At 47.9% G+C, this 11,411-nt stretch overlaps 1 protein-coding gene across 2 annotated transcripts in view; it reads right to left on the reverse strand.

The window, feature by feature from the left end:
• ACTR3B (actin related protein 3B) overlaps window positions 1-7,718 on the reverse strand; it is a 73,609-nt gene extending 65,891 nt beyond the window's left edge. The window contains exon 1 of one of the 2 annotated variants that reach the window (XM_046020665.1): window positions 7,594-7,718. In XM_046020665.1, coding sequence (XP_045876621.1) covers window positions 7,594-7,637 — 44 coding nt within the window. In that variant the 5' untranslated portion in view covers window positions 7,638-7,718. The remainder of the gene's footprint in view (window positions 1-7,593) is intronic. The other variant, XM_046020668.1, reaches the window with a different exon arrangement.
• Between the last annotated feature and the right edge of the window lie 3,693 nt (window positions 7,719-11,411).

The following is an 11,411-nucleotide window of genomic DNA, read 5'->3' on the forward strand; positions in this document are numbered from 1 at the left end:
ATCTGTTTTGTTTCTTAAATTCCGCATGAGTGAAATCATGTGGTTGTCCTTCTCTGACTTATTTCACTTAGCATAATACCCTCTAATTCCATCCACATAGTTACAAATGGCAAGAGTTCATTCTTTTTTGATGGCTGAGTAATATCCCACTGTAGATATACATCACATCTTCCTCTTCCTTTCATCTGTTGATGGACATCTCGGCTCTCTCCATAGTTTGGCTATTGTGGATATTGCTGCTATAAACATTGGGGTGCACGTGCCTCTTCGGATCACTATTTTTGTATCCTTCATACTAAATATCTAGTAGTGCAATTGCTGGGTCATAGGGTAGTTCTATTTTTAACTTTTTGAGGAACCTCCATGCTGTTTTCCAAAGTGGCTGCACCAGCCTGCATTCCCACCAACAGTGTAGGAGGTTCCCCTTTCTCTGCATCCTCACCAACACCTGTCATTTCCTGACGTGTTAATTTTTAGCCATTCTGACTGGTATGAGGTGGTACCTCATTGTGGGTTTGGTCTGTATTTCCCTGATGCCGAGTGATGTGGAGCATGTTTTCATGTCTGTAAGCCCCTAAGTTTGTCGTCTTTGGAGAAATGTCTGTTCATGTCCTCTAACCATTTCCTGACTGGATTTTCATTTTTGGGGGGTTGAATTTGGTAAGTTCTTTGTAGATTTTTATCCAATCTGTTATTTGTGAATATCTTCTCCCATTCCATAGGTCAGCATCTTATTTTAGAAACACCAGAAGTTGCCCCCACTAAAGTAAGAACAAAAGAATAATGCCCACTAACTCCATTCCTATTTAACATTATTTTGGAGGTAATGGTCATTGTAGTGCGTCCAAAAAAAAAAAAAAAAAGGCAAATAGAGTCCCTATCAATAGAAAAGAAGGGGTAAACCCTGTCTAACTGCCAAAGATTTCATATCTGGAAAACCCTAAAGATCAAGGGAAAAAATTTATACAACCTAAATAAATACAACCTACTTTGCAAAGTAGCAGGTTACAATATTGGCACCAAAAAACTAAGAACCTTGGGGCGCCTGGTGATTCATTGGGTTAAAGCCTCTGCCTTCAGGTCAGATCAGGATCCCAGTCCTGGGATCAAGTCCCACATCGGGCTCTCTGCTCGGTGGGGAGCCTGCTTCCCTTCCTCTCTCTGCCTGCTGCTCTGCCTACTTGTGATCTCTGTCTGTCAAACAAATAAAAATAAATCTTAAAAAAAAAAAACTAAGAGTCTTAATATATTGAAGAAAAACAGAAAACATAAAGAAAAAGAAGACACCATTTATGAGAGCAAAAACAGAAATCACATGCTGAGGTGTAAACTTAACAAGAAATCTACCTGAGGGAAACACCATGTTCCTAAGAGACACAAAACAGACTTGATCTAATGGAAAGAGATGCCCTGTTCTTCCATGGGGGGACTCACCATCACAAAGACGATGGTCCTCATTAAATTAACTTACAAATTTAATAGAATCCAAATCAAAAGGCCTTCTCCCTATGGAACTAGAGAAGCTGACTGCAAGTTCATTTGGAGGAACAAGAAGCAAAAACTTAGCAGAAAACCCTAAAAACAGAAAGGAATGTGCAGGCGAGGCCAGCCGCACCAGGTATGAAATCATTCTAGAGCCTCAGTAATTAAAACTCTGTGGTGGCGGTGGCTTATGCATAAATAGATTAAGGCAACTCGAAACAAGGTCTAGAAATAAACACAACTGCACAGACAAATTTAGTACATGATAAAGACAGAATCTCCAAGCACGAGGTTTTGTTTTTTGGGTTTTTTTTCCATAAATGATTTTGCAACAAATGGGATAGCCAGAAGGAAAAAAGACAGTAGTAGTTCCAAGTGGGTCCTTTCCTCATACCATATCCCAGGATACATTCCAAATGGATTAAAGATTTAAATGGGAGGGTGGTGGAAGGGAAGGAATGAAACCATTAGAAAAAAACCACCATATAACCTGGAAACGGGGTGGTGGTGGGACTTATCTTAACTCTGACTCAAAATCTAGAAACAATAAGGAAAAAATAAATAAATTTGATTACTTTAAAAAACCTTTGAGGGGCGCCTGGGTGGCTCAGTGGGTTAAGCCTCTGCCTTCGGCTCATGTCATGATCTCAGGGTCCTGGGATCGAGCCCCGCATGGGGCTCTCTGCTCAGCAGGGAGCCTGCTTCCCCCTCTCTCTCTGCTTGCCTCTCTATCTACTTGTGATCTCTCTATATATACCAAATAAATAAAATCTTTAAAAAAAAAAAACCTTTGAGGGCACCTGGGTGGCTGAGTCGTTAAGCATCTGCCGTCGACTCAGGTCATGATCTTGGGGTCCTAGCATCGAGTCCCCCATCGGGCTCCCTGCTCAGTGGGAAACCTGCTTCTCCCTCTCCCACTCCCCGCTTGTGTTCCCTCTCTCGCTGTCTCTGTCAATTAAATTAAAAAGAAAAAAATTAGCAAAATATCTCAGTTCTTTAACAGGAAACATTATTTGTGACTTCCACCCTAAAGAGCTAACGCCCCAAAGTGCAGAAAAGAGTTCACCGGCCCAAGACTGCTCTCTAGAAACCCTGCTTGCAGGCTTGGCCATTCAGCTGGCATCTGGGAACTCGGCTCAGGAGGGTTCTCGCCATTCCCTCAATGGTGTTCACTGTACTTCACGCTAGTAGTAGTTTATGCTGAACACCTATCTGCCTTCCCTCTGGGGCTCTATAATTTGGTTATGTGCAAGGCAGGGGTGCCGTGGCCAGCCTCGACAACGCTGGCCACCACCGAGTCTTTAATGAGCTTCCTTGGTGGGCTGTCAGAACGGGGGGCTGCCGGAGCACATCTGTGTAGCTCCGGGGAGAGAGGACTCCGGAAGCTTGCTCCTGGTTTCCTCCTGACTCCGCTTCACGTGCCTTTTCCCTTGGCTGATTCTGCTTTGTACTTTTTCACCACAGTCCTGGAATGGCTCCTAGCAGATCGCTTAAGCCAGGAGCAGTCTGTGGGACCTCCAGCACGCCCTAATATTTCCAAAATCAAAGAAAGACAAGACCAAAAACGCACAGAAAAATGGGCTAGAGGAACGAGACACAATACAGAAATGTAAATGTCTCTTAACCAAATGAAAAGATGCCCTTCTTCCCACATAAGAAATGCAAATTAAAACTATATTATCATTTCTTACCCTCTAGATTAGTAAAAATAAAAAAAACTGACAATATATTCTGTTAGTGAGTCTGTAAGAAGACACAGGCAGTTTCATACATTGCTGGTGAGGATACACACTGCTGAGTGTGTATCACACAACTAGCAAAATTACATATGCAGTTACTCTCTGACCCAGAAATCCCACTTCTAGAAATCTATCCCAGAGATACCCAGCAAACAACACAAAAAGATGCATGCCCATGCAAGACGATCACTGCAGTCTATTGGTAAGAGCAACAGGCTCAAAAAAACAAAAAAAGATAGGGACATGTCTAAAGAACACCAGAAAACAGTTTGAATGGGCTTTTATTGGTCAAATTCAAACAATTTAAGCATCAAAACAAATAATGCCAATAACAGATAATAACCCACTGAATATCGTAAAAATGACTTTTTGAATAAAATAACCCACAGAAATGATAAGTAGATGAGAACTATGGGAAAGTGTGCCCTTAGAGTAAAACATTCACTAATAAATGTAGACATAACACCGGAGTATTAGTAATCACAATCAGGTCATCATCACTACAATTATCAATGAGGCAAAAATCACCAATGGATACGAAGACTAATGGGTGAAAGTTTAAGGAAGAACAGGTATTTACATAATCTCAAAATCTCTCTCCGTAAATGACACTAATTACAAAGGGAAAAACTAAGGATGCACCGGGGGAACCTAGGGGACATCTGCCTATCCAAATAACCTAGTGAACTTAAGGAGGCGTATCACTATTTTAAGCAGTCCGCCCGACTAGAGGGATCTCATGTACAGTGGAGCGACTGGGATCTCACGTACAGTGGAGCGACTAGTCAGTAACACTGTATAATAAACCTGAAAGTTGCTAAGAGACTAGAACTTAAACATTCTCACCATGGAAAAGAAATGGCAACTATGTGATGTGAGGGAGGTGTGAGCTAAAGCTATGGTGGTATCATTTTGCAATACATAAATATATCAGATCAAAATGCTGTACACCTTAAATTCACACAATGTCACATGCCGGTTAGATCTCAGGAATGCTGGGGCTGGGGAGATTCTGGTGGGAAGCACTAAAAAGGACTGGTGTTGCTTCTGCAATATTCCTGACAAAAATGCATACCCCGAATCTGTCATGGGGAAACACCAGACAAGCGGACACTGAGGGGCAATATACATAGCAACTGGCTCCCAAAAATCCCAATGTCTTGAAAACCAGAACAAAGCTAAGGACCTGGTCCCGTTAGATGAGACTGGAGAGACAGGTGCAGTGCTGGGCGAGGGAGAGGAAGAAGAGTCCACAGCACACACAGGACGGCTCGGGGGAATCCGGACAACACATCAGAGAGCGCCACTGCATCAAAGTCAGGCTTTTTTACTTTAGACCATTGGTCTCTGATTACACCGAAGTCCCTCTTCTTAGTACGCACTGAATCATTTTGGTATAAAAGGGCACAACATCTGCACCTCACTCTCAAACAGTGCAGAAAAATAATATGTATAGGTTATACAGAGAATAATAAAGCAAATGTTAATAGTCAGTAAAAATGGATGAAAAATATACAGTAGAGGGAGGGGTGCCTGGTGGCTCGTCAGTTAAGCATCCGGCTCTCGATTTCAGCTGACCTCATGATCTCAGGCTTGTGAGATCAGTGCCACGTCGGGCTCCATGCTGGGTGTGGAGTCTGCTTAAGATTCTCACTCTGCCCTCCCTCCACACCTGCCCCCCTCTCTCTCTCTCCCTCCCTCCCCCACAAAATTAAAAAAAAATATGGGGGGGTAATGTTTTTTGGTACTCTTCTTGCAGTTTTTCAGTTGATCTGAAATTTTTTCAAAGTAAGTTTAAAAATGCAAGCAAAGGGGCTCCTGGCTGGCTCAGTCAGTGCTGCGTGCGACTCTTGATCTCGGGATTGTGGATTCGAGCCCTGTACTGGGTATAGAGAATACTTTAAAAAAAAAAAAAAAAAAAAAAAAACTTGTTTTAAAAAATACCAAAAGAGGGGGCGCCTGGGTGGCTCAGTGGGTTAATCCCCTGTCTTCAGGTCAGGTCATGATCTCAGGGTCCTGGGATGAAGCCTCGCATCCAGCTCTCTGCTCAGCCGGGAGCCTGCTTCCCCCCCTCTCTGCCTGCCTCTCTGCCTACTTGTGATCTCTCTGTCAAATAAATAAATAAAATCTTTAAAAAAAGGTGGGGGGGCAGGAGAAGTGAGACTAGAATTTGTGGAATATTCTCCAAAAACAAGGCAGTGCTGTAATCCTTTTATATAAAATAAGCTTTATCTTTGGATGAAAGAGGTACCTTGGTAGGCATTACCCATCCCCCCCAAACACACTGGTGCTGAGCTGGTCTCAGGAATTATTAAAGGAGGATGCACGGCTACCAGGATGAATTTTATTTACCATAAAAAGCAGTATTTGGTACACTGTCTACGAAATCACTACTGTTCACTATATGTAGTTCCATATGAATTTTTCTTTTAGAATTTAGTACTAGGAAAAAGCTTTTTCACCTGAGAAGTGGGTATTTCTCTTCCTTCCTGATGACAAGAATTACTACATTAACTGACAATGACTAATAATTTTGTCAGACAGGCAGACTAAGGTCAAATGTGGGGCCCAACCAGTGACCACTGGTCTACAGTTTAGGATGACTCCCTAGGTCTTTTTCCTTTGTCCTTATTTTTATGCGCATTTTACCCTTTTTTGGGTCCTATTTTGACGTAAAGGTCAAGAACAATTTCCGCTCTCTGGGAAATATAAGAACTACTGATATGATCAGGTAAATTTAAGCCCTCCGAGGCTGTTCCTTCCGACTGTATTCTGGACCCTGGGAATTCATGGTAAGTCACAGTTGTTTCCAGGACAGAGTATGTCGGTGTGAAACCCAGAGGGACGATTCCCTGCCACTGTCTACAACAGACTGCCAAAGCCTACCACAGACAAAAGACAACTGCACTGATCTGGGGTCATAAAACGATGAAATACTGAAGTTACATCTCCAAGTTGCATTTACCACTTACCTCAAAAGGTCAGAACAGCACCACGGTTTAGACACTCATGGCAAGAATGAGGAGTAAGGCCCCAGCTAATCTTAAAGGTAGGACAAACTCTGGGGGCATTACTTTAATGCTATTACCAAGAAATGCTCTAGATTTCAATAGGTTTACAAGACCAAAAATACAAAAGCCAAAATTTCACATGCACAGGCGGAAAAGTTACATTGACCTGCTGCCTTCACTCCTGACACAACCAGGCCTCAGGGGGCATGGGATGAATCCCCACATTGTGGGAGAAGGGGATGCATGAGGATCCAACAATGGGGGGATTTTGACTTCGGCTTGTGTTCTGGGTAGCAAGGCAACTTGTAAAATTAAGGGCCACCGAACTTCTGATACAATACTTATTTCAGAAAGCATCAGCGCAAGCCAAGAGGCCGCTCTTGCCAGCCCGGAACCAAGGCTAGTGGCTTCAGCAGCAAAAGGAAAGCCCGATCCGTAGGAGATGGACTGTAACAAATTAAAGACGACACCCCCACAAGGTTGCCAAGGAAACCAAACCGAGTGCATTTTTCTGGAGAAAAGAATCAAGGCTAAGGTGAACGTGCCATGGAAGATTTTCCGACAAAAATACGTAACATCCCTGTCGGGAAATCGGGAAGAGACTCAATTCACGCTCCCAGACGGAGGCGCGAAGCCCCTCAGCGACATCGGGGGCGGCGCGCCTGAACTTGCAGACCGCCGGCCGGGGACGCGCTGCCCAGCCCGACCAGGCGCGGCCGCGAAGCGCAGGAAATCCTCGGAGGTCCCTTCTGTGTTGCAACAACATCGGAAGAAACGCTCCGACCAAAACGTAAAGAGGCGGAAAGGGCAAAAACAAACTCTGCCACAAAGAGGTTTCCCCAAATCCGGACTTTGTTTCTCAAAATGGAGCCTTTTCCACGTTCGTTTCCCAGCGAGAGGGCGAGGGACGCGGACCGGAGCGAGCGCCCGGCCCGCGCGAGCCCCCGGCGCTCGGAGAGGGCGGAGCGGCCGCCCCAAGGGTGAGCGGCTGGTGGAGCGACGAGAACCGTCCCCGGCCAGCGCTCCGGGATCACGACAAGAAGTGACATGCACCGGGGGGCACAGGTAGGGGCGCGGCCGCGCAGGTGCGAGGCAAGGAGCGTCGGCAGGGGTGCAGCGGGCGGCGAGGCGCGCGCGCGGCGGCCGCGATCAGCGCCCTTCAAGGTGAGCGGCCGCCGCGCGTGGCCCCAGGGCCGGGAGGCGGGGGCGGGGCGCACAGGTGGCGGCCGGGAGCCGGGCCGGGGCCCGCGGCGGGGCGACGTGCGGCCGCCAGGTGAGCCGGGGCGGGCCACGGAGCAGGTGCTCGGCGCCGGGGCAGGGGCGGGCCGCGCGGGAGCGGGGCGGGCGCCGGCGGCTCTTACCCGGTGCCGCAGTCCACCACGCAGGGAGGCAGGGAGCCCGCCATGCTCGGCGCGCGTGCCGCTTGGCCCACGCGGGCGGCCGGGGAGGCGCCGCCGCCGTCCGCTCGCCGCGCCGCCCGCTCCCGGGAGCCTCCGCTGCGCCGCCGCCGGGGGCCCGGATGCTCGGCGGCCGCCCACGTGACGCTGCGCCGCCGGCCAATCAGGCCGCGGGCACGCCCCGCCCCGCCCAGCCGCCCGCCCGCCATCTTTACTACTGGCGGCGAGGCCGCCTCGCTTGGACGTCCAATACCGCCGCTGGAGAGGTTGGGGGCTATTTTTAACCGACTTACCGTGAACGTGACCTCGTTTCCGGGGCCTGGCTCCTTCTCATGCTTTAAATCTCGGCTGGAATGTCACCTTCTCAGGAAGTTGTCCCGAATCGTCCTAACTAGGTCCCCTCCCCGCACCTTACTCTATCTCAAGACCTATTGCTCGCCTCGACAGGGCCTGGAGCACATTTTTAATGCTAGTTTATCTGTGGTTCCCCCGGCGCTGTCCCACTGGACCGTGGGCTCCACCAGGATGGGGCTGGTGTCTGCCTCACCGTGGGCGACCTGGTGCTCAGCACAGTATTTGGTGCATGCAAGGGAAGCACCGAAGTGTTTGTTGAGTGAATGAGTAATCTTCACCTTAGAGATAAAACAATTACCGTCAGAACTGATGGAGTCCGTGACCTTAGATGGAGGTACCACCCCAGCAAGACCACCGTGGGAAGATGTCAAGTACCCAACATGAGATGATTCTCCCAGAGTGCTTAGGGAAACCAGGGACCCGGGGTGCCTGGCTGACTCAGTCAGTAGAGCACGTGCCTTATGATCTCTGGGGTGTAGAAATAACTAAATAAATAAACTTCTTTTAGAAGGAGTTAGTGGGGGAAGGGGAGGCAAAGCAGGCAAGCACCTACCCACTATATTATGAAGGCATGAAAGCCCCACTTGCCTCCAGCTCTCTGCCCTATCATAAATTCTTCACATTAATTTTTAGGAGCTTTCTGGAGACTTAGTTCCATGTAGTTGAAGCAATGTGTTTTTTCCTTAGAAGAAGTAGCAGATGACTGATTCTTTCTAGGTAACCCACGTTCACTCCTTTTTCCCCCCTTAAGTGAACTGGAGAGAGGAGTAGAAGATGAGAGGGAAATGTCAGGTCAGCAGGGTGGAGGAATCCCAGAATAGGACCCGAGGCCAGGGACAAACAGTGACTTGCCCGCTTTGTGTGTTGCCCAGGGCCTGCCAGCTCCTGCTCTTTCAGGACCCTAGTCAGAATGTTGTAGGTAAACGTTGGATTGCAAACTGCCGCACAACCTTATCTCTTATTTTCTTTCACTTAGTGCATGTATATCAAGTCCCTTCTGTGAGGTAGGCTTTGTATTATATTGGACATGAGAGAGGAATCAGAGGACTCACAGTTTTTGCCTCCAAACTCTAGAGTCTAGTGAGAGATAGAGACAGTAAATGGGCAACCACAACCCAGTGTGGTAAATGCTAAGATAGGGGAAGTCCAGGGAGCCCAGAAAGCCAACCCAAACCTGGAAGTCAATGAAGTGTTCTCCAAGCCATCGTATCTAAGCTGACACCCAGAGGGTAGGGTGGAGAGTAGCTGCGTGGTGGAGAATATGGGATAGGAGAGTATTTCCAGGGTGAGAAATATGTACGAAACCCGGCAGGCCCTCAAGGCTCATATATGGCCCAGTTTGTGTTGACACAAAGATGCCTCAGTGGAACTGGGACTAGCTAGTAATGAAGGATATGTGCGGGGCTCCCAGATGGCTCTGTCCTTAAGCATCTGCCTTCGGCTCAGGTCATGATCTTGGGATCCTGGAATTGGGCCCCACTGTCTGGCTCCCTGCTCAGCGGGGAGCCTGCTTCTCCCTTGGCCTCTGCACCCCCCCCCCCCCGCTTGTGCTCCCTCTCTCCTCTCAAATAATATGCCACCTCTGTGAAGCTTTCCCTCCACTCATCACTCTCTCCTCTGTGCTCCCAGAGAGCCTTGTGACCCCTTTCCCCTCTGCCTTGTTTGATGGCGTCGTGCTGGTGACACGTCTGTCACTCGCATACACAGGAGCTCGCGGCTAGTAGAAGCATGTGTCTCCTATGTACTTCTATCTCCAGCTCACTGCACACCTCACACCCTGTAACCGCTTTCCAGGAATGATTTTTTTTTTAAGATTTTACTTATTTATTTGACAGAGAGGGATCACAAGTAGGCAGAGAGGCAGGCAGAGAGAGAGAGAGAAGGAAGCAGGCTCCCTGCCAAGCAGAGAGCCTGATGTGGGACTCAATCCCAGGACCCTGAGATCACAGCCTGAGCCGAAGGCAGAGGCTTAACCCACTGAGCCACCCACGTGCCCTCAATGAATGATTATTGAGTAAATAAAAGCCATGAGGAAATTTTTAAAGCTCTCAGTTACACATGACATTTGCTTTTATTTACTTTTTTGTTGTCATCAAAAGCAAAGGAGAGCAAACACTAGGCATGACTTCTACGTTCATGTTTTTGCCATGTTTTCTATATATTACAACATGTGCTTCTGTGTCCTTCTTAGATTATAAACTATACATCAGAGACTGAGGCCATCGCTTTTGACAGTGTTAGGAGAAAACACCAACAGAGAAATGAACCTCGTTCTAAAAGGAGCGCTTCGAGCACGACTCTAGGAATTACATTGCCAAAGACGTTAGTTCCAAGACACTTTGCAGAATTCTCCTCATTCGATTTGTAGCTGGCTTTCTTAAGTGGAAGAAGGCATCTTTTTATTGCGCTTCTCCCCAGCATGGTTCCTACTCCACCTTCTCCCAACGGGCAGAAATGCGGAAGCCGGAACAGTTCCTGAAAGATCAACGTCTCTTCCAGGGCCCATGTTGTGAGCTTCCCCAACTGCTATCCTGACAACTGAATAACTCAAGACGACTTTTTTCTTCTTAAGTTTTGTTTATTGATTTGAGAGAGAGAGAGCACGAGCAGGAGGGGCAGAGGGAAAGGGAGAAAGAATCCCAAGCAGACTCCACACTGAGCGCAGAGCCCACAGCAGGGCTCAGACTCAGGCCCCTGAGATCACAGCCCGACAGAGCCACCCAGGCGCCCCAGGACCACTTTCAAAGGAACTTTTAACAAATGCCTTTTGATGCTGGGAATGATGCATATATATGCACATGAGGACAACTTCAAAACAAAACAATCAAGGCTTAGAGATTGCCAATCTCATGCAGTTTAATCAGTGAGCACCCAGACAAAGTGACCTTCGTTTCCTGTGTTTAACTAGTTGTGCCGGGCCAAGAAGGAAAAAGAACACAAAAACCAAAGGCTGTCTTCAAAAGCTGCTCACCCAGCAGCTCTGTGAATCTTAAATCGTGGAGCTGTAAGCAGGAGCTGTCTGTGTGTTCCCCGTTGCCATGAGATTGCGAACAGAGAAGAGTACCAAGAACTCCATACCCACGCTTTGAAAGTAGCTGCGTTCTCCTTTAAGAGGAAGGGCCTGTCACTCCACTCAATGGACTTCCCGGAGGTCTTGGCAACCGCTGGAGAAAGTGGTCCAAAGCAGAGCTGATTGGCCAGAGTGTGTTAAGTGTGTCAGAGTTGATAACAGACGCAAACCATAGGATGGGTAAGGAAATCACCAAGATCGTGAACATATTCAGACCAACTCCAACTCCGGTGTGTTCCTGCCTCCACCCATGGCACTTGCTCAAGCCGGAAGCCCTTCTCTGGCGCCCTCCTCCCAAATCGTCCAGCAGCAGAGTCCGGCTAATTCAGGCCGCTCACCTTGCCTGCGTCTGCAGCCC

Source organism: Meles meles, chromosome 10 (assembly GCF_922984935.1).
Source record: "Meles meles chromosome 10, mMelMel3.1 paternal haplotype, whole genome shotgun sequence".
NCBI classification, from domain to species: Eukaryota; Metazoa; Chordata; class Mammalia; order Carnivora; family Mustelidae; genus Meles; species Meles meles.